The sequence below is a fragment of the Pygoscelis adeliae genome, unplaced genomic scaffold (genome assembly GCF_000699105.1).
Source record: "Pygoscelis adeliae isolate BGI_AS28 unplaced genomic scaffold, ASM69910v1 Scaffold95, whole genome shotgun sequence".
NCBI classification, from domain to species: Eukaryota; Metazoa; Chordata; class Aves; order Sphenisciformes; family Spheniscidae; genus Pygoscelis; species Pygoscelis adeliae.
The window spans coordinates 960,660-985,458 of record NW_008824869.1 but is presented as its reverse complement, the minus strand read 5'-3'; the positions used below and the strand labels follow the sequence as shown (position 1 = coordinate 985,458).

The following is a 24,799-nucleotide window of genomic DNA, read 5'->3' as shown; positions in this document are numbered from 1 at the left end:
CTGAGGGGATAGGTCTTAAACCTATCTATGGTTTAGTTGCTGCTAACTCTGTGGCTAGCCACTGGGCTTAGTGAATGACTTATCTCAAACTGAAGAGTTCCAGAGAGCATCTAAAAATAACAATCACCTTAATCTAAACACTGGGTATTTTAACAGGAGAGAATATTTCCATTTTGCAAAGGCAATACCCATTCAAAGAAAAATATTCATTTCAGAGTCAGTGTTCTCACTTCTGTGTCCACAGAAGACTTGATTACACACATGGATATTATTTCCTGTTCCAGTTTATCTGCAATTTGAATATACAGTGCTCATGCTTAATGAATTAATTAATTCAGGGCAAGTCTCTACTTGGTTACACATGTTAAAAGTCCTCTCATTGTGAAAGCGCACCTACATTATTCAGCCATTCAATTTAAATTAATCATTGTAGTAAAAAGTCTGTATTTTAACCAGAGAAATTGAGTATTTTCAGTATTTAAGGCATTAAAAATAAAATTCCAAAATATACCTAAGTTCATTCAAATACGTTTCCTGAAACCACGTTCTCAAATATACCAAGATTGTATCCTTATTAATACATTTATGCCAGTAAAGGATTAGATATCCTGATTACTCCAGCAAGATGAACATTATACAAAAAAAATACAACAGTATTGTTTTCTGTACAGTGACCCTTCAAGAATCAGCAGATTTGTTGGCACTTCTCCTTCAGCTTCCTGATAAGATCAATTTCCTTCGCAATGAGAAGCAAGTATAAATTTCAAGAAAGCCACATTCAGTGATATGAGACATCTGTGTTTTTCTTTCATTCCTATACATACCTGATTGGGATGATATAGGAAAACAGGAGGAGGAACCGGAAAAGGTTGCGATACCATGGGCCTACAAATCCTTGCAAGGTTACCATAACAATTGATAGTGCAACTAAAGCCAAAAACAGGGCTTTGGTCAGTTGATTCAACTCCAGGTCCAGCAAGCCAACCTAGAGGAAGTAGTATAAATCAAGTTAGTCATGATTTTTTCTTAAATTGACATTTTTGCGGTGCAAACAATTAGCTATTATTGACTTTTTTTATTCCTACCTATTAAAATCCATGCACTTGTAACTATTAACTTCATTTTGATAACTGAATTGATTATTGTTCCTATGCTTGCATGCAACAGATATTCCCTAGTTACAGGACAATAACAATTCCCAGAACCAGTCTGAACTGTCCCAGCCAGGCCTTTTGAATGCCTTTACGCCTGACACATCCCTCCCCCATCCCCTGATCCAGGACAGGAACACAGAAGGGCAAGGAGAAAAGACAATTAAAGATTAACAAATGAGCAGGAACAATTTTCTTCTGTCATGCATGCAGCAAAAATACTGGCACTGTATATTATATTTCGAGGGTAGCTACTGCTCATTTACTGCTAGAAGATCAAAAACCTGTTAGATTCAAGTGTCAATGGACAAATGCAACAGAGCTACCTTCTCATTCATGTCACTAGTGTACTGTAGCCTGTAACTATACTCCCATACTGGTCTGTAAATCTGAACTAATTTAATAGAAATATTTTTTAATTGTATGAAGCTTTCAGTTATTGAATATAATAATAAAAAACAACAATCAAGTGGAACATCCATTTTCAAACCAAAATAGTAGAACAGAACTTCAATTTTTCACGAGTAAAGAGGTACTTGATTTAGAAACATTTCAGCAAAAACATTAAGAGAGGCTATCTTTCATCCACTGTTTCTCATGAAAAAATATTTTTAAGCTATGTAACTAAGACTCTCACCATTTCAATAATGTATGCTGTAAGCTAAGTATTTATACTACACTTTTTGGGATGTTCTTGTAGTCAGTAAAATATGTGGGAAAATTATGTCAGGAAGAGTTTCCTAGGCCCCGTCACAGATGCCCCTTTTATCTCCAAGTCTTGCCAGTAAGACCAGCAAAACATAACACTTCCTTAGATAACAAACATTCTGCAAAAGAGCCACTTTAAATATAGTTCTTAAAAATTCCAGCAATCTTGCTTATACGTGGGCTGTCCCTTCCCTAGAGAACCAGGCAGCTGAAGACCACAGCGGCTGATTTATCAGCTGCATTTAAAAAGCAGCACAACGAGGACAAATATCTTGCAATTTCCGCTGCTTCAACTACTACATAGTTTATGCTTGAATTATTGAGAAAAATAGGTTTTTGGATTAAAATGAAGAAAAATTAAGCCAGGGAAGTAGAGCATGTTTCAAAGCCCAGATCTTTTTGCGTTGACAAAGGCAGCCTAAGTTTCAGGCCTCGCTGAGGATCAGATGAAGTCATTATTCATTCAGTCAGGGAAAAAAGACTCAATTACCTCAACCTAAAGATGCTATCAATGAATGCAAAGTGCATATTTTACTCTATTCATCCAAATCCCATTAAAAAGTGAAAGGAATGATTTAATCTGGCCTTCTAGAGTTGGTCTTTTTTTGTAATAAAATAAAGAATCACTGTCTTGCAATATGCATAACCACTACCTCACACTTTTTTTTCCTGCATCATGGTAGTGAAAGCCTATCTCTCCCCTCAGCTCCCCCCTCCGCCGCCCGTAAAAACCCCACCCCAGAATAGAAATGAATAAAGAGCTTCTTTGGAAAGAATGCCACTTTTTGGACAGAAACATTAAATTTAGTCCACTGCACACTGATACGTTGCTAATTCAAAGCATTAATACCTTTCTAATTGATGAAGACAGATGTGAATTTAAGTTTGGAAACCAACAAAAATGTGTTTGGAGAGATATTAAGAGAATAAAGAAGTTGATGAAAAATTTTCACACAATAAATCTCTTGCTCAAGAACATTTAGTTTGTTACTAATAATGTCATCCTTTTTCACACAGATCATACTATTGGCCATAGTAAATTTTAGTATTTTCATTCACTATAGCAAGTGAAGGCAATTGCAAAACCCTACTTAAGGCGGCACACAAAGATAGTAGGTTTTAATAGAATGCATTCTCCATTTCTCAAAAATTAGTTACTATAATATACTGAAATATACTTAATTAGTTTAATACTGTGCCTTTCCACTTTAGCAACTTCTGCACTCAAGCTAATGAAACACTGTTGAATTATCCAGATACATTTCATGTAGAAATTCACTAACATTCTCTAAAATTCATCTGAATATTGGAAAAGTGGGTAAACTTCATTTTAACTGCATTGTGATTTTATCAAAGCATTTGTAAAATATATCTTAAGAAAGTGATTTCTTTCCTTTTGAAAGTAATCATAACCAGAATAATTATGACAATATAAGAAACAGATGAGTTAAAAATTGGAGTAATTTTCCACATTTATTGCTATTTCCCATATTAGAAAAGCAAATTTTCTTCTACTTGTCATAATATTTGTTCTATTTGAAACAACTGTGTTAACAAAATTAAACACACCACTGGAAATTTTAATCTCCAAGGGAAAATTTGTACATAATGTCTAAGACAACCACAATAGTTTTGCAAAGGGGCTGCTGTACGATAATGAACACAATAATTGCCTGTATAATCTAAAATGCTACTAATGGCAACAACTGCAAATCCATTTAGCTCCTCTTTAATTTATGCACGAAGTTTTAAATAGCTAATGGTTCTCAGTAAAATAATGGCTTATACCATTAATAAAAAGTATGGCATTGTCTACTTGCACCAAAAAAAGCCTACAAGTTTTTAAAATACTTTATTTTTGAATGAGGGAATGATTAAAGGTCTAAACTTCACATTTTGGACCACAAGGTGTAAGTCATTATCTTATGAAAAAAATCTTAATTTAATTAGCAAAAGTTGAAAGCAACAAAAAAACCTTTCTGACTACTGAAATAGAACATGAACAGCAATATTGCTATTGCTGCCCTAGATGCTTAACTTTTGGGAAAAGTTATCCTCTGAAGCTATTATTGTAGTAATAGAACAATTCTTCTAACGTTATAAAAAGTATATTTCTTGGAGAACGAGAATTTTTTTTTTTAATGCTAGAATATTGAAATGCAAAATTTGATAATTAAATGTTGCACAATGGTGAAGATTTTTCAAAATAGTCTAGTGCAATCATTTTTTATTCAATTACAGTTTAAAGTGCATTAGAAATAATTGGTCATAAATAGCCTTTTTTAAGCACCCTACTTTAACACTGTTGAAGTATTAAGGCACTATCGCAACCAAATTCCTCCACGAAGGTAATTATATTTCAGTAATCAGTCTGGTTCTGCACTGACAAACACCATATTGACTACAATGAAATTTCATGGTATGTATGTTTGAGATAGACTTTGGCTTTAATTTGCACCACAAACATAAAAATTTTCTTTCCTATTCTTAATACATGCTCTGAACTTTACTTTATTAAACCTTGAATACTAGTCAATTATTCATGTTTTCATTAATTCTAGTCTAAACTTACATGTAACAGCTACGCAAAGAGTTAAGGTAAGTATTTAAAATTACTAAAATTCAAATAATATATCTTTCTTCTTTGGGCTGACAAAAACAAGCTTTGCCTAAGAAAAATAATTCATGGCATTTCATCATTTTTAAAAAAATAATTTTTATATAGACTACTATATACAGTTAGCTGCATATATCTGAACCCCTATGGCTTTCTTCAATAATCTGTTAAACCTTTCCTATAGTCCCTAGGAATAATAGATTATTAATCTGTGTTTAAAGGCTAAAGAGACACACCATTATCTGTTTACTTTAATCTTTGACACTAAAAACACGTACAGCAACTTTGGAATCTGGAAATGTTTCTTTGTTAAGTCTCCTAATTCTAAGGTTATTCCTACGATTCAAATTCTTGACTGCTCAGCAATCCAGGTAGCTACATTAAGCTAATATAACTATGAATCAAAACAAGTAAAGCAAATGAATTCAAGTTTAGGAAGCATCTTTCCTTAATTCACTGTACTCAAGTAATGGTCTGACAAATGTTTCTCTACAAGCCTGTCTTGATTAACATAAAACCCACCAAATCTTGCATACAGTATGTCACACTTTTCAATCAATATCTTAGTCATTCTTTTAAGCAGTACATTCAAAGGCAGGAAAAGCAAAGAAAACACTGAAATATATAAAGTGTCCATTTAATGAAAAAAGTTACCTATCCCTGCTTTTTCTCAGATCCATTTTCAAACATCCCAATCATTTGTTTAGCTGCAAGAGCAACAATGACAAACCTTGGAAACATTTTCTGAAGCACTAAAAACCTATTAAAAGTTTTATTCATTTTAGAATTAGAGCAATAATCGTGGTGGTGTGTTGGGGTTCTGCTTGACTTAGTAAAACTGAAATAAACTTTAATTATTTAGTCCACTTCGGTGGAGTTATACAAAAGTAATAACCAGAAAATAGTCTATTTGATTCCAGTAACATTTTCTGTATTTCCTTTGGCAAAAAAAGTATGCATCCTTCATGCTACCTTTAATGCAACCCAGTATCACTTTGACCAAACTGAAATATTTGGCATTATGTTAATATTGCAGGTTTATGGAACTGAATTACATCTATTCTACACTGATTTCAAGAAACGTTTTTAGATATTTAGCATTGATTGTATCCCCAAAGAAACAAATTACAATTACTTGTCTATATTCTTACAAAAAACAGCCCCTATCCAACAGATAGGCATTTAAAACAGTAGAAATATTTTAAAACTCAAGAAGAAATACATGGTTATCACCCAAAGGAGGAAGAGTAAGCTACAAGTAGATAATGTTTTTTCAAATGTTTTGATGCATATTCAAAAACAGAGGTTTAAATGCTTTTAAAAGCAAAATAAGTTTATTACATTTTGAAATTATCCTTCTGACTTGCCTATTTTTACTTTAACAAGCTATTCATAACTGCATAATATCTATGTTTGAAATAAACTAACCACTTTAGAACCAAAATTCCCTTTTGTAGCTAGTAATATCTATAATGCTAAGAGAAACGAAGACTCAAACTTTTTTTTTCTCTCTGCCTCCTTTATTTGTCCGTTTTATATCGTTGCCTTTTCCAGACTCAACATCACCTGAGTTTGGATACTCAAAAGTGAAACCTGAAAGTCCTCCCCAGGTTTTTAGAGGTGCTTAGCCCTCTCTAGTTCGGTCTATTACAATAAAAACTGTAAGTGAGCTATATCCACAACTGTACTTAAATAGTGAACTCAGTTGCTTGAAGTAAGGCAGTTATTTTGACAAATACTGGCCACAGATTTCATAACCTTCTTAAGTGTGTCTTCTTTTTCAATTGTGTCCTGGTTTATTCTAACACCAACAATTTACTGTATCTGTAGTAAAACATTACGTTTCAAAAGAGCAAAATGAGAGAAATTGAAGGTGACCCATTCTTAATATCCAGTTGACTATAAATCTGGTTTTCATTAACACTTTTGCAGTTTGCTCAACTATCCCAATGTCTCTAAACATTCTTCGATCTGATGTCTTTTTTTAGAATCAGTCTTTACATATAACAATGAAGCCAAATTATTGATATTTGCAATCTGATTATTGATATTTCAGTATTTTGCTCTAATTTGACTGAAGGCTAAAAAGACGACTTGCGGCAGTTAAAGAAATGCCATGTACAGTTTGGTCAGCAGAGGGTGCTCAAGATTGGTGCTAGCTACCGTTTTCAAAAGCTCTGTCGGTAATGCGGTACCAAGCACAGCACTGTACCTTTACAGGGCGACCTGTATTTCTGCATGACCTTCCTTGGCCAAGAGCGTTTACCTCGTTTAGTTTGAAATGTTCAGAGTTAATTATTCGAAAGACTTTAACAATTCAGATTGTATACTGAAACTATCATACTTCCTTCTTAGCAAAAAGTTACAACTTCTCATACCTTTATACAGTCAGACTTGCACCTTAAGGTGCCAGTAGTCAGATGCCGTGCGACCGTATGTTCTCCAACTTTGCTATGTACTTGTCATACACAAGAAAGATAAAAATGTGCACAGAGCATATTAACAAACTGAAAAGGTTAATGGCTCCTTAAACTCTGGCATTCATATAGGGATTGTGCTGTATTAGTAACGTACCCTCCTCCTATTAGAAGCTATCAATTGAAAACGTTTTCTCAAGACCACCCATCCATTTAGAATAATTACTTCAATAATCTAAGCTAACTCATCATATTGGAGACTTCAACAACCAAAAGCATTCACACAGCGCAACTCTTAAGACATCCATTATTTCAATTTAAAACAATCTAGGTGCACAAGATTTCATACAGAAGCCATTCAGAGTTTCTAAGTGCTCACAATCCTCCTTGCATCTGATCAAAATTGGTAAGACACGGAATTCTGGGGGGAAAAAAAGATCAGGATTTAAAGATGTTTGATTTTACAGTGAAACACTATCTTCAAATTTATATTTCATCTGTAACTTTTACAAATGCTTGTTATATCTTCTTTAAGTTTGATCATCACCAGATTCAATTCAAGACTTTTCTAGCATATTGTCATGTAATCCGTTCTTTTAACGGTCAGTATACAGACTAAGCAGCTTTACACATTACACACTATTATTAAAGCATACTCAATGGAGATGGCATTTTTTCAAATCTGAGTAGATTAAAAAAACATGGCTTACTCTCTCACAGATGAAAATAATTAGCTTTGCCAAAGTAACTGCAACACTAGCATGGGAAGAACTGGTCCCAAAGTTTTTACTGGGTAGCATTTGCAATTATATAAATAAATAAATATTAAAAATGGTGATACATGTAAAAAAAAAAAGTAAAATAGCTCAGTAAGAGGTACTACTTCCTTCAAGAAAAACAATTATAAAAGGGACCTAACAAACTGATTGCAACAGCTAGCTCTTTCATTTTTGTAAATTTTGGAAATTCTAATATAGCTACACTTCAGACCATGCAGCAGACTGGTCTAAATAACTTTTTCATACAGAAAGCTGCACACATTTCTTTTTGTCACTGCAGGGACTGAGTTTCTGGTTTTTACATATGTTACACTGTATGTTTAATAAGATTTCATAAATGGTATGAGAACCTTGTAGCTTTTTCAAAGACATCTTTGAAATTAAGCAAACACTTGAAAACATGTATTTAACGAAATCCAACATTTGCTTACTCTACATTAAAAATAAGGTGTCAGTAACTCAGCTCCTCATAGACTGTCTAGACTAAGCTATTAGCAGGGATTATTACAGTTTTTAAAGAGTTTATCTCACAACAGGGCTAGGGGAAGAGAGGTCAGAGCTAAAGATATCGAAACACACATGGCAATTTTTCCATTAATAATTCAATTAAATAAATGCAGCCAAGAACCCATGAAGTTTAAGCTTGCTTTAAGTTTTACCATTTCATTTTATTCCAAATCAACAGTAAGCTTAAAGACAGTTAACAGGGTGGGTTTTTTTCTTCCATCTTTCTCAAGGTTAAATTGAGAACTGCATTTTAAAATTCCTTTCCATGCAAATTACAGGCTTTTTTTTTTTCATTGTACCTTGCTATTTTAAAAGTTACAAGAAAGTTGGGGACAAAAATTCATCAGGAAACAGTGGCACACATTAAGTTGGTGCTTATGCCATAAAAATACATGGAAATCAGAGCTGCAACCTTTCTTCATGGAAGTGTAATTGAAGTAATATGATACACACAATACACAGACGATTAAAGTGACTGAGGAAACCTTCTGAAGATTGGATTCACTAATATATCCAAGTGAATAAATAAAAACTGAAGGAGGAATTAAAATGATCTCCACTGGCAGCATGCAGCGATTCTTTCATTGGTGGAGCACTTCTGGAATCTCCCTCCTCCTCCACTGTGTATACCTCAACTCCATTATCCAACCTGTCTCAGCACAGGTCCAGATACAAACACAACCACCTAGGTCTTCTTCCACAGGAAATCAGGTTAAAAAAACTAAACAAACACACATCTCAGAGTTTGTCTCAAAGCATTTATATCTGAATGCTATTCATAAGGAATATGAATATGTAATTGTATATAATAATATTTAAGAATGCAGAAAGAAAATATGAGAAGGAAATTTGTAAGTTAGATTATTTCTGGCTATCAGAATCCCAGCCAAGAAAAAGACAGAGCATTCTGACTCCATCAAACTTTTGTCTCTGTCCCTAGCTATTCTTGATTATAAAATCTTGTTTGTATGCAAGCTGCGAAGAAATGTTTTAAAAATGTCTAAGCTGCATTTTGGAAGGAAAAGTTGTACATGTTTTTATTTGTAGCTTAAAATGAAACACAAGGAGCTTGAAAGCTGCTCAATATGATGGAAAGAAGCAGTAGTCTCCTTGAAGATTAATCACGTCAGAATACAGGGGAAAATGCCAAAGAAGGGGTGATGGGGGAAGCCTGAGTAGGAATACTCAAAATAGGTCCAGAGCAAACGTCCACAACCATTTAAGGCACAGGAAAAACAACTTTTCTCAATGGAGACTTCTAGATCAGATTTGATGTGCAACTTCTCACTAGTATTATGTAAAAACACCAATTTTGAGACTCAACTATGTAGTAGAAATTATGACATAAAATCCAGAGTTTCTAGCTCAATTTTAATACACTGATGTATTTACAAATAAAACTGGCCTTCTGGAATAAGTATCAAAATTTTTCGAAGAGGAGTATCAACAAAAAGACCGTTAAGACTGTTCTTAGGGTTTTTTCTCTATATGGTTACATATTATTCAGAATTTATATAATTTCTATGCTATTTGTGCCTCCAGTCCTAAAGTAAACACAAAATATGTTTAGAGAGAATTCAGTAGAACATGTTGCCTTGAAATTATTCTTATTGGGATCATGCAAACAAATAAGGTTCTGGAATAATATTGCCCACAACCTTGTTCATAGAGATCAGAAGTAATTCATTGTCTTTCTGTTCAAATACCTGAGTTGTAAACATGTACAAATGCATATACATAACACATATTTTGATTTTTGTAATTAATTACAAATCTGGTTTTATCCACAGAGAGCATAATACTTCAAAAATTCTGCTTTCCTAAGGTTTGAGAGTTGAAATTCAGTATCAAGATTCAGTAATCAAGTGGTGTGTGTTCATGTGCATGTGCACCGGGTCGTGGTTTTTTTAAACAAAATTTCATCTGCAAAAAAATGAACTTTATTATATTACTACATTTTTGAGGATTTTGTCAACATTAAAGTTATCAGCTGAAATAGCCTTATTACTATTAGGTCAGCATTAAAAAAAAAAAAATCTTACCACAAAAGTGAACTCCTGCTTTTTGTGTTTATATTCCTAAAGACATTTTAAGAACTATTTCATACTTAATGGTTTGTAAGCAATCCCAACAGTTGGGAATTGTGTGAGAAGTTGCCCAGATTGACAGATAAAGTGAAAAGGTCTGTATTAATTTCCAAATAAAGAAATGCATGGAGTGGTATTTCACTATGATTATACTCTAAAGTACCAATTAGAACGCATCAGAAACTAGAGCAAGTTGACACTCTACAATAAAGCAAATAATTTCCAGTTGGAGGGGCAGAAAATGTTAATATGCAATGTTCAAGACTACAAGAATCTTTGTAAAAGGAAGTAGCTAATAAGGTTTAATGATGCATGTCAGGAAGCAACAGGATGAAGGGAAAGAAAGCTGGCTTTTCATTTTGTAAAATATTTTATATACACATCTTTCTAGTTCACGATTATCAGCTGTGCAAGTGCCACAGGGGACAGTTTAGCCTTCAGATCAGGATATTCTTCTTGTTCTCTAAATTACAAGTAAAATACATTAATATAATATGGTGCTGTAGGCTAGTGCCCTGACTAAAGCTTATCAGCTTACAAAAAAGATTAAAGAACTCTTCTGTAAGATTCAGTTGGAACAATCTTACCAGAATAAACAGGCTGAAGAATACTGAAATAATATATTCATAACACAAATCTACACACATTTTTGGATGTCAGACTAAACCCTGAAAGTCATGAAAATAAACATGAAATGCAATTTGTATTAATTCATGCCATTTCATGATGTACTTCATTTATTATTAAATTAATATTAATAAAGAAATCATGGGTATTATTGATAGATTGCAGCTATACAAAGCAGTATGCTTCCTGCTTTACTGCAATCCAAGTTGCTCAGAGTGACTGCAATATGCAGGTGACAGCAATTAGCAGCAGATGACAGAAGCACTTTGAATTTGTACCAGATGGCAGCTAAGGGTCATTGGAACCTAGCAAACCTTCCACAAGGAAACTGTTGTGTAGTATGACTATAAAACTCCTAAGTACTCAGAAATAAATTATTCAGGTTCTTAAAGAAAACTGAAAGGTCAAAGTCAAATATAAAATACTATGCAAGGCATTAAAAGCTCACCTATTGTTTACAGAATTAAATATATTTAAAAATAAGACCGTACATAGAGAGTGAATCTAACCTCACAATGGGGAGAGTCATTACAAAACTAGTAAGAACACCAGCTAATGTATTTGTTAAACAATTCAAACCTGTGTCACACAGGAAGGGCTAGATAAACATACTTTTTGCTCATTACAAGAATAAGAAACTGACTGAACACATGCTTTGATGCAAAGGGATAAAAAAGGCCAGGGGAAGATGCGTACATGGAATACAATGCTTTAATGGGTACTCCTTCACACTTCTGCCCAGTGCACTCAAGAGTATTGTTTCACAGCTCAAGCACAATTAGGTGCATCTCATTCACAAAAATTAATTCCCCCCAACCACACCCCTGGATCTGTAAATACACACAGATTTGCTTCATTTTTTTTAAACTGCAAATCCAGAGAGAGGTCTCCTTACATGGAGCACAGCCCTGCACTAGGTACTGCATAAACTACCTCAACAAGCCAAGGAAAAAGCCAAGTTGATTTGAGTGTAAAGGAGAAAGTAATGATACAGTGATAGCTGAAACAAAAACCCAAAAGTGAGAATAAGAGGTGGCCATACAGCCAGAGAACCTTCGGGTAAATGTGACAGCAGGGAATTTCAAAGGTGTATTTAGAGAAGGTCAATGAAATGGCTACTCAGCTGCTTATGGTGAATCTCTTTCCACGCATAAAACCATTAAGAAATCAACCATGCATTCACAAGTTGAAGCCAACAACCTGATAGCAGAGCAGATGACAGATACATGAGTTGCACTGAGAGAAGTTTTAAAAGGAAGGTGACAGTGCTGGATAGGCTAGGGAGGAAGCAGCACATGGAAGGATGCAGACAGAACTGAAGAAGTGAACCAGGATCATGATCTTCATTGTTGCACAATGAGTGCAAATTAAGCAAGACAGTATTTTTCAAGGTAAACGAACTGTGACAGATGAAGAATATTCTTTGACAATTTCAGCTCATCAAAGAATTAGACTTTCTTCTTCACAAAGGTGCTGCATGGTCAGAGAAAACCAAGGATGGGTAAGATTTGTGTGGAGATCCAAAAAAGAAAGCGGTAGGTGGAACTACTAAAAATATTAGAGAGACCCGAGTAATAGGGTGGAGAAGCAGAACAAGCCAAGGGGGGAAGTAGTCAGAAGAAAGGGATATGCAATACAAAGCAGCGGACTGGTGCTGGCAGAGTCACATTGAGAAACAGAGACCATACGTACAGTAGGCAATTAAAACACAGTGAATCAAAAAATTTTTCAACGGTTCCTTCAAAAAAAAGGAAATAAACAACTGCCCAACCACTTTCAAACTTAAACTAGAAAAAAAGCTCTATGTGATAGGAAGAAAAAAGCCTATCCCTCAAACCCTGAAAGCATCAGTAAGAATCTTATTTTCAGCTGAGTCACAAGTCATCTATCTTTGCTTTTATAAAAGAAAATACTTGAGTGGATTCCTTGGAGACTATGAGATTAAGAAAAGATTCCACAAAGTCTCCAAATCATAAAAGAAATGAAACTGAACGCTGTTTTGTATAAACAGTGTTTTGGGATACATTCCAAAAGATATGATGGGAAGAGAATTAGCTTTAAGAATATGAAGAGCAATCCACTCTTTGCAAACTAATCCACAATCTAAACCACATTATTTTCATCCAGTACAAGCTGGAATGCTGATTTTAATGCTAAATCTATCCACAGGCTTTCACTCTGAACTAAGGTAAAAAAGAAGGGCAAAGATCATATTTGTTAAGAATATGACAAGCTTGTTACTTTAAGGGTGCAAACAGAACTAAGCAAATTATCTTAGTTATGATCACTATGTTCAGCCTATATCAAAACAAATACTATGTCCTGATATGTATAGAACTTTTCCTCTAGATATTCATCACTGTAGACTAAGATTTCAAGTCATGTGAATCATGATGGTTACTGAGCCTCCAGTACTTAGGGAAATACATCAGACTTCAGCTGCATAAATTAAGAAGTCTCATAAGTGAAAACACACAGAAGATCTGTTTTTCTGTACTTGCTCTACACAAAAAAAAGGCTAGCCAGCTACAAAATAATGCCTGTAAAGCATCCAAATAAAAGACTTGAACATCAGATGAGTGTCTATTTCAAGAATGCTCTGAGGTCTCTGAAAGATCCTAGTTTCTGACATTTAAGACATCCCTCTTTCATAATAACAAAAAAAATTACTGTATTTTGAGCATACTCACCACAAAAACTGATCTTTCTATTCCTCTTTATATAATTCCTTTCCATATTTGAAAAAAAGAGCAAATTCAGAAAAATATGAAAAGAATTGTACAAATTATGGAAATGATGCAAAAGAAAAATTATATAGGCTTTTCTAATAGTCACTAGAGTTATTCAATAAAGATATTAGGCACACCTGACTTCTTACACAGTTGCAGTCTCAAGTTTTTAGAACTGTAAGTTTCAGGAATGCGTGTGTGTGCATCTTTAAGGAAAGCATATAGTACAATTCCACAATGAAAAAAATACACACAAAAATCAGTGCCAACTGTGGTACATTGCTCTTATTAACAAACACCTGATACACAGAACATACCCCTAATGCAGGAAAACACATAACGATCTATTTCCACACTGTCAGTATTTTGGTTACCACCGCTTTGGCTAGTACAATTCCACAATGAAAAAAATACACACAAAAATCAGTTCCAACTGTGGTACATTGCTCTTATTAACAAACACCTGATACACAGAACATGTGTTTTCCTGCATTAGGGGTATAATGATCTATTTCCACGCTGTCAGTATTTTGGTTACCACTGCTTTGGCTTGCACACTGCCAGCACAGCCTCGCAGGCAGAGCATTATGAAGGTGGTGCAGTTCTAAGCAATCAGATGAGGTTACAAGTATCATCTGAGAGACAGTGCCCTTTGCCCCTACCCTCTCCACCTCCCAGCAGCTGCATTTTGCCAATGGCATGATTAACTATGAATGGCAACAAAGCTGTAAGGAGCAATGCAAGTGAAAAAGCAAACTCCTGCAACTGATTAGCAGCAGTGGAGGCAGCAGCTGAGAGGAAACAGACATCAGGGACTGCCTCTTTTAACAGCTCACTGGGATACTCCACACAAGCCAACTACACAAGGAATCTCCCTTTTGCATTGTCTTCTGTAGAACGACAAAACTTCAAATTGTTTCTGTATTTTACCAAAAATAATTTTAGCCTAGTTTGCTACAGGTAAAATACACCGTATTTCTGATGAATAAGCAACAAGTTGTTGCTATTCTGTAACTTGATCTATTTTAAGAGTTGCTCAGACTGTTTTGTGAGATTAATCTACTTTAAGGACTACTGCAGAAATGGTGTACTCCACCACTGATCCTTCCTCAAACACTGGTGTGAAATGACGTTGAGCTGCTGAGCCAAATTCTAACATATTCATGTTTAAAACATACTAAAAGAGAACAAAATCCAAGCACCTTTTAATGGGAGTCTCTAAAATGGGAAGCGATGTATCTCAGAACATCATCAAGTAAAATTCTTGGTGAAAACCACAAAAATTTAGGACTCTGAATTAGACATGGCTTATGGCTAGTCATTCACATTCTGGAACACATCAATTTTTATCCTCCTATATTCTTACAATAGGAAATGAATTTAACGTTGTAGGAATTTTACAGCTATGAATAAATTCTTGGGCTAAGTGAAATCAATGGAAGTTTGCCACTAACTCTAACATATACAGTAAACCCAGAAATTTACCTAAGGTACAGTGAGAATTCTTTCTCACTACCGAAGAGCCATTCCCTTGTTTTGTATATTGTTATAAAACAATTATTTTGTTTAGAGCTAAATAGTATATTGTTGCACATACTTTGCCTTGCAGTAGGATTGTAAACAGCAAGTGGTACCGGGTGTGAAGTAGAAATGTTGATTCAACATCCATGTCCCACGTAGCACAGTACCATAATATAGTACAGATAATCTCTTCAGTTCAGTACTCGAGCAGCAGTTAGGCTGGGTGACTCAGACACCGCATAGCAAGGCAGTGCACCATGCTAAATTACATGTAGCCAGAAAAGACCTATCACACAAGTTGGTATACCAGTTGCATAGTATGTTTAATTGTTGCTTTCAGAACAAATTAGAAGTTAGGGCACAGGTTATTCTGGGACTTTAACTTGTGAATTGATAGCAGGCCACATCATGGAACAACTTATTCTCTAGCCCAGGGATAGCAGCAAAGTAGATAAGAAAGTGATGATCTAATATTATTTTCCAGATGCCAAAGAAAATACATTAGGATCAAGTTTGCTCTAAGGCTACAGACATCATGTGCATGCAAACCCACCAGTAGCAGTATTTGAGATATAACAGTACTATGAAACGCTATGTTGTATGAGAAATGAAGTCCAATACCTTAAAGTGACCACCCTCAGTTACTGCTTTTTGTTTGTGGTGCCCCCCCCTCCCCACTTGGATCTCTTGTGCCCCAGTTTCCCATTTGTGGTATTACCATTTTATTACTTTTGGAGAGAAGAATGTAAAGAAGAGTATAAAAAAACACTGGTATTTGAGAAGCACTGGTAATGTGGATAAAAATGCCCTACCAAGTGTCTGAGAAGAAGCAACTGCAAAAGTTGTAGAGCATGCTGCAAATAAAATATAGGAGTGTACAAAAAAATCTGGTACAACGTATTAGTTTGCATTAAGTGAATTCTGTTCACATATGCACTCAAAGTAGTCAATCAAGACTTTCAGTCTTACTGCTTTCTTATTGTTTTAATATAGTGATATAAATCCAGTATTCTTCCAGTTTTCTATACATGAAAGAAAACTGAAAACCTCAGTTGCTTTATGTGGAACTATACTTTTTCCATACTAGTCATCTGAAGATTGAAATCCCCACTTCCACACTTTTGCTATTTCACTTAATGGAGTTACTGGTAATGATAGTAGGTACATACTCTTTCTGGCTCAGAGTGAAGGACACAAATTTTGGTTTTGGTTTGCCAAAACACTGCTGACCATTTCCAAGCATCAACGTTCCTACATTCCAATCCCGGTTTTGGAAGAACAAGGGTGGCTCCTCTGCTGTTCAGCTCTTTCTTTCCAAACTTTTCCAGAAAGACACCTTTTGTCCTCCTCCTAACCTAACACTGTTCCATCCGTCTCACTGAGACACTCTAGTCTTTGGGAGGGGCTACTCTATTTTTCCATCTTTCGCTAATTTCCTTCCTTTGCTCAGAGATGAGAGCACATGGAGAGAAAAGCACCAATACTACATTACATGTATTTCCTCATGGCCTAATCCCAACAATTCTCCCATACACGGAAGGGATTCTCATACTTCAAGGGAAGATGGTGCTTAAGCACTTGGACAGAAGCTCTGGGTACAGGGGACAAACTAAGTTTGGGGACTACTTACTGTAGTAAGTAACTACTTACTGTCCAGAGAAGGGCAACGAGGCTGGTGAGGGGTCTGGAGAACAAGTCTTATGAGGAGCGGCTGAGGGAGCTGGGGTTGTTTAGCCTGGAGAAAAGGAGGCTGAGGGGAGACCTCATTGCTCTCTACAACTACCTGAAAGGAGGTTGTAGCGAGGTGGGTGCCGGTCTCTTCTCCCAAGTAACTGGCGAAAGGACGAGAGGAAATGGCCTCAAGTTGCGCCAGGGGAGGTTTAGATTGGATGTAAGGAAAAATTTCTTTACTGAAAGAGTGGTTAAACATTGGACCAGGCTGCCCAGGGAAGTGATTGAGTCACCATCTCTGGAAGTATTTAAAAGACGGGTAGATGAGGTGCTTAGGGACATGGTTTAGTGGGCCTGGTGGTGTTGGGTTGATGGTTGGACTCGATGATCTTAGAGGTCTTTTCCAACCTTAATGATTCTATGATTCTATGATTACTACGTGTAGGTGACAGCTTCCTGCATTTTATCCCATACAAAGAGAACTTTTTAGGATTAAGCACAGCAGACCATACTCCAATAAAAAGTGCTACATAAACCCTTTTCTTCTTATAAATCCTTGAAATTGTCACTAAGAGCCACATAACAGTTTTCAACATTCTGTTTTTATCCTAGGTCCTACAGGCATACAGCCACAGAAAGCCGTTCTTCTCAAATAGACTGTGAACATCAAATTATCAATTTAATAAGAGAAACATGCAAGTGAAGTTATGAAGCCCTTGCATACCAGTGTAGCAGCAGGATAAAGTCAATGCATTTCTAAGGCCCTTCTGAAGCTCTTTAGGTAACAGCAAATTCTTGTCTGCATTATCTGACAGGGGATTTCATGGAGCATCTTCCCTCGGTCTATACCAACACGCAAGACTCATGATGTGATTCTACTTCTGTTATGGAGAAGACTGGTGGCATAGTACAGAAGAGCTACTAATGTTAACATAGGTACTCATGAACAGAAATGCAAGTCGGACTCACGAATGTCAGCCTTTGAGGTGGAACAGATAAGAATGGCTTACTAATGCAACTCAAGATGTTGGACAACCAAATTTAAGGATGTTCAAGGAAGTGTGTCAAGGCAGGAGAAGCATATATTTTGAGTATTGAAAGTGCTATGCTGAATGGGTAAATTAGTGAAGTGGTATCAATTTCTGGGAACATGAATCTGCTCCAGCCACTCTATTTCACTCCAAATAAAAAAGTGGATGGGGGGGTGTCCTTTTTTAGGAAATATTTTTCAAAAATTATTCTCATAAAATGGGGGGGAGAGAAGGACAAGAATAGAGAAGCCTTTTAAATGCAGAGAAGTCAATTTGGTCACAAAATACTAGGAAGAGTAGTTTTGTGGGAGGGGAGAGAGAGAGAGAGGTGAAGTTATTTTGCCTCAGTTTACCAGAATAGAAATATTTTTTTACTACTTCAAGGCTCACCAGTGAGGCCATTTTCAAATAACCAAGGGCAACACACACACAAAAAAGAAAAACAATACCAGTTCTTAGATTCTCATTTGTTTAAAAAAAAAAACCCAAGCAAACAACATTTACAAAATCAGCAAAGCACCAACCACAAGACGTAGTATTTAGCTTTCAGGCTAGTTAAGAATTAGGGAAAAAACAGTATTAGTATTTTGATGAACACTGAATGGTTACTATGAAGTTTTACTTCTGATGTTAAAACATAACAGCAGATGTAGAATTCCATAATATAAGGCAAAAAAAATTAAGTGTTTTGAATGCTGCTTGTAAGGATTAGCAATATAAAAACTATTTTTGTACTAATCTGAAGCACACTAGGCAGATTACATGCTGTAGCTCCTTTACAGTGGCTACTGATTTCTCAGGAGTTCAATTTAAGATAATTTCTACTCATTTTGATGCATTACTGTGCACATTCTGAGTGTATATATATCTTGCATAGCCCAAGTAATTTTAATGTTTCAATCCTAGTACACAAAATACATTCCCTCGAATTTATTTCCCTCTCCCTCCAAGTATATTGCGTTTTTTTAAACTTCACCCCCAAAATCTGTTGCCACTGATGGAAAAAGGCCACATTTGCAAAAAGGGCTGTACTAACAATCTTGCTTTCTATGAAGACCAAAACTGCAAAAGCAATTCTAAATTTAGATAACAAGAAACTATTCTGCCCTTTAAATAGGTAAGAATGAGAACACTGCAAAATGCCAGACAAAATAAATAAATAACCTTAGTTTGTTAATTTCCCTCTTGGTTAATTAACACCTATAAATGACCTTTAGCATTGACAAGTCCAACTCCATCCAGAAAGCCAAGGTTTAAGAATATCTATCTAAATAGGATTGATTACTGATTACAGCATTGTGTGGAGCACAATTCAATCTGATTTTTTTTTTTTTTTTTTAAGGCTGGAACTGCATTCCTGAGTAAGCTGATGTGACTGCCAATGAGGTAAAATGCAGAGAGTCATTACACTATAATAATGTTGATGTTACCATTTCTAAATTTATCTAAAGCACAGAATATGTATCATTTTAGACTGAAATTAAACCTTGTCAGAAATAATTTTTCTTTATATTGTTTGGAATTAAAAACACATTGACTTGATCCATTAAGAAAATTCTCTTCTCTCTCTTTGTGTTTTTCAGACCGTGTCTGCATCCTTAGGCAATGAAACAATTTTTATAATTGTAATAAAACAACAAAGTGTTGACTTTAAGTTAAGAAAATTGTTGCTTGAATGACTAAATACTTCAAACACAATAAATACTTCTACGTTTAACATACAGATAAACCACATGCTTGAACAGGTACATACATTTCACAATTTTTCACATGCAAGTTTGCTTAAACTTATTTCAATTTTAGTCTTCTGCTCACTGTTTATAGAGCAGGTCTGCATCTCTAAATTTTAATATTGGTTTAGTCAAAAAGCATCTACCCTTAAGCAGGAAAACTAAAAATTTGCCATTAGAAAAACACAGTTTATAGTACAAAGTACAGCAGTAATGTTATACTCCAGCAAGAAATACAACTGAATACAACAATCTGTATTTCAATGAAGAGAGGAATAGAGACATAGAAGTTTCAGTTTGGCAGTGTAAATTGAGAATCGTAGATCTCAGTGTTTGCTTTCTCCCAAAGCCAGGAGACACGAGCATCACTGAACTATATTCCCAACAAGAGCATATCAACACATTTTACAGGAAAATCTCTAGAATATTATTTTTATATGTTTTCAAAGAGCAGCAGAGAGAGACAGTCTGCCATTTAAAATCAGTTCCAAAAAGTATTTAGAACAATTATTCCCTAAAGCAGAAGAGGGTGCTGACTTACCTCCTCTCGAGTTTGCAGCAGTATCACAACTGATCAATTTAATTTCAATTTTGTTTCAGCAACAGTTAGGTGCAGATTTTTTTTTTTAAATGTTCGAATCTTTAATCTCTCAACTGTAATACATCTTCTAATCTCAAAGACTATTTTAGACTCCCTTTGCCCTCCTTTTGGCTCCTAATGCTACATACCCTATCCAACACGTAATCATTATTGTCAAGCTTAAGAAAACACAGGAAGGTTCCCCTACTCAAATACACAGAGGAGGAATGAACTGACTACTGCTTGTCTACCTGCTGCAAGGCTAACTAGCACAGAATATCACCTACAGGCAGCAAGTGTATCTTACAGAAGTACACAAACCAATCTCACCCCATGGTAGAAGATACAGAGACAGTAAGATGCTAACTCCACAGAAAGGTAGAATTAAAACTAAATGTTGACAAGTATTTTTTACACCGAAGCATTGCATTTTATCACTTACTCATCTGTGATAGCCTTAAGTGTTTTTCTGTTTTCAGTTCCCAAATCCATCCCTACTGGTCATGTTACTTTAAACAACGATGTTCAGTCCATAGAGAGAAAAACCCCACACCCATATTCTTGTTGAGCAATTGGTACATACAAGACTCATTTACGCATTTACAGAATAATTTGAAAGACAGTTGATGCAGAGCTGATGTAGCTGATGTAGAAAACAGGCTCTAGAGAAGGTCTTCACCTGCTCAGTGTAAGATTAATTTTTAAATTTTTGAAATATTCTACAGAGCAACTACCAAGGCAGAGACATTTAAAGCAGGTAATTTTACATATACTATATTAAGCCTCATTCTTCACACTTAGTAGATTCCTATCAGCTAACTATGGTATGAAGAACTAAGCACCTCCAAGGAACAAGTGAATATACATATTTAGAATACTGAACATCTTAATAGGTCAATGACTCCTTGAAAGGCCTTTGGACAACTACTGAATACAGTTTAGTTATACAAGCATCACCTGTTTTATCAGTGGCAGATAAATGCTTTTTAAAAGCATGATTTCTAATTAGAATAGAATGGGCTATTTCAGTTGGAAGTGACCTACAACGATCATCTAGTCCAACTCCCTGACCAATTCAGGGCTGACCAAAAGTTAAAGCATGTTATTAAGGGCGTTGTCCAAATGCCTCAAACACTGACAGGCTTGGGACATCAACCACCTCTCTAGGAAGCTTGTTCCAATGTTTGACCACCCTCTCAGTAAAGAAATGCTTCCTAATGTCCAGTCCAAACCTCCTCTGAATTGTTACTAAGCTAATTATTTTAGACAGTGTTCATATACTGATAGTGCAATATATGCCAGATAACATTATTAGGATTTGGCTCAGTTTGTGTATGTGCATGCTTGTGTACATGTAATATTTTACTTCTTAGTGCTTCATGAAAATTATAAGTTTAATTAGGTTCCCACTGTAGATGAAAGAACAACATTTGATTTTTAGGAGCTGTAACATTAAAGTATTATGCAAGCAAAGATGGTAAATGTATTGTCATAATAGTACAAACCACGCTGCAGCTTGTTAACATGCTGCTGGATCTCTTTTGTAGGTTTATCTGCTACTTAATCTTTTGCTGATAAAAATTTGAAGCAACAATTTTAATAGTCATTTTCAAAACATCAGGGAAATTTTAAACACAAATCCTTTTACCCTTTATCATAATTTTCTGTGTGAAATATTAATGCAAAAAAATTTTAACAAACATTTACTAAAAATCTAATACACCTCTAGAATCTGTTGAATTTGGGTAAAGCGTGTTACATTTATGCATACTCCCCTATCAATTTACTATATTAAGTAATTTCATTTTAAATACCTGTGAGAATTATTTATTAGTCAGTAGTTGTTCAGAACTCTTAGAGAAAGATGCTGTTACTAAAGAGCTCATCTTTGTATCAGATGCAATAGAAAATAATTATGCACCATAAACATTCTGGTTCCATTTTACTCTAATATTTTAAAACGTATGTTACAAAGATTAAAATAATAAAAGGCCATCTTAATCCACGTAATGGTACATATCACCTGTCTCTGCCAATGAGACATTTAAAAACATCTCTTTATTAGAAACACAAATCAATACACTCAGGGGACTGCAATAACTGCTTCAAGCAATTTGTACTATCATTTCATTCTTGATGTTCCTACTCAGAGCAACTTACTATGAATGGCGTGAAAATGGCAACCTGTCACAATTGATTTTTTTTAAACCTCTTGCAAGGGTTTTTTTCCTTTCTTAATATAATTAAGTATCTTCTTACTAAACACAGGTCTAGGTTGTAAGATACTGAAGTTTCATTTCTTTACAATTGAGGGCCCTCCCCAACTCACATTAGAAACATTACTGATGAAATGAAGAGCTATTTGCTTTGTTTTGAACTGAAAGAACCTGGTACAGAGGGAAGCACTCGAACTTCTGGTATCTTTTCAACAGACAAATCTCTCTACAATGTTTTCATCGCTTACAAAAATCCCTGGAAGAACATTCTGGGTACTGACTGGAACCTCAGTTAGCTTGCTCTACTTCCTCTGGGAGCCCGAATAAATTTCAGTAGTCTGTTATAAACATTCCTTAAAACTACTGTGTAGCTTTGGCCAAATACTTTACTGTAAAATAATCTGAGAGAAGTGAAGTGGGAATTAATATTTAGCTGTGGATAGAAGTATAAAAGTCTGAGGATGCGCATTTATACTTCAAAGACAAATGTTTCCATTAGTACCTGTAACACTCCTAGCTAAAGGAGGAATAATTTTACTTCCAAAATGAGACTGAGGCAGAATTCACTGCTCATACCAAAGCTCAAGTCAGTCCAGCACACACAAAATAGATCAGAGTAAGAGCCTGTAGATTTTTGGTTTTCAGGTACATCTATTTTTAAGTTTTATGAAAACAAAGGTAGGAAATCCCACAGTAAGGCTAACTTACCTTGTTTTTTGGATTGGATGTGTTCATTACACTTCGAGTTTCCTTGCCTGTGTAAATGACAACACCAATTACAGTTCCTGAAAAACAAACAAACAAAAAGTAAATCAGAGGTGTCATGCAGTCAAGAGAAAACTTGTCTGAATTAAAACTTGCAGTAATTCACAGTCCCTCAAACAAAGCAATTGTATGAAAAAGCCCCAACATTTATGCAATGTACATAGCATTGTGAATGCTGTTTTTCAGAATTGACTATGATGGATCATTATAACTTCTTTAATTAACATCCATAAAAATGACAACATGCTTTCCTTCTTTTTAATGGAAACAATACTTTCAATGTAACTGGTTAAAAACTTATATTTGAACTTAAAATTGCCTCCAACTGTTTTCAGAAGTTAACACACAGCATAAATAACTGCCCTTCACAAGGAATAAAAAAATTAGTACAATGGTGCTGAATGCATCATATACAAATTGCCTGCTAGCTCTTGTCATCTATAATGATGTAAAATCTAGTTCACCCAATTACTTACTTTGACAGAATCCCACACAAAAATATTCTCGTATTCATTAACTTATAAAAATGATTCCCCAGTTCCAATTATCTTTTATTCAATTTTTACTGGATGGTATACGAAAACTTGGCTTCAGCATCACTAAATAAATTTCTATATTAAATAAAAATCTAGGTTTTTATTAATATGCCACTATCACACTTTCTAGCACAAAACAAAATCCTTATTTGTACTACTTTTTCAAGTGACCTGAAACGGCTTACAGCAGTACAACCAATAATGTGATTTTTTTGTTGTCTTTATGCTGTAAAGGAATAATTAACGTAACTTGTCAGAAACACCCTGCTCAAAAAACTTTAAAAACTGTAGAAGTATTACACATTTGTCTGACATTAAGTAACTTAATTTGTCTTTGGCGATCAGGAAAATGTGCAAGATCTGCTATCAGTACTCTTGCAGCATAACAGGTCGTAAAAAATTGAATGAACACATGAAGAAAAAAAAGATGACAGTTAAAGATGTTGACAGTTAAAGATGTTGGCATTAAAGAAAGGAAGTTTCATTTACTCAAAAATGAGAGTGCAAGTGAAAACTTTGAATCCACATACAAAACATCAGTGATTATACATTACGTCTTCTGGACAATTAAAAATTAGTTTTTCTATTATTTTCCTCTCCATCCTAAAGCTTTTTCTTAAGACTTCCCTTGACATACCTTTTCCCCAAAGCCAGTTTGCCTCTGCTGACAGTTCCACATGCAAATCTGCACATTAGTATATAGGTAACATGCCCCCAACACACGCCAAAATTCCTCCTGCCTTTTGTAAAAGAATAGTCATTGATCCATAATTTCCGAACTCTCTCTACTTGTCTCCAACCAATGCCCATATCCCTTCGGGGCACTTCAGAGTGATCCTCCGAGCTGACCTCTGTCCAATGGTCAGAACACACTGGACGATATCCTGGAGGGAATCTCCTCCTGCACACCCCAACAATCTCTGCCTTTGTAGCTCCTTAGTTCAGCAAAAGCTGGGGAGGACTCCTCCATTCCAGCTGGCACATTTCCACTAAGTTTCACCTGGCTAGGCTGCTGCAGCTCAGGAAAACAAGCTGACCTGCTTGTCTTGTATTTTGCTCCTTGAAAAGTTGGATTTTATCTTTCACCTTTGAAACCATTTTGACTACTGAATTTTGATCATAATTTT

At 35.2% G+C, this 24,799-nt stretch overlaps 1 protein-coding gene across 1 annotated transcript in view; it reads right to left on the bottom strand.

Annotated features, from left to right (window-relative positions):
• Positions 1 to 24,799, bottom strand: part of ATP9B (ATPase, class II, type 9B) — a 161,932-nt gene that overhangs the window by 54,098 nt on the left and 83,035 nt on the right. Inside the window, exons 10-11 of the mRNA XM_009324471.1 lie at positions 23,080 to 23,156; positions 825 to 985 (exon numbers count right to left, since the gene is read on the bottom strand). Coding sequence (XP_009322746.1) covers positions 825 to 985; positions 23,080 to 23,156 — 238 coding nt within the window. The remainder of the gene's footprint in view (positions 1 to 824; positions 986 to 23,079; positions 23,157 to 24,799) is intronic.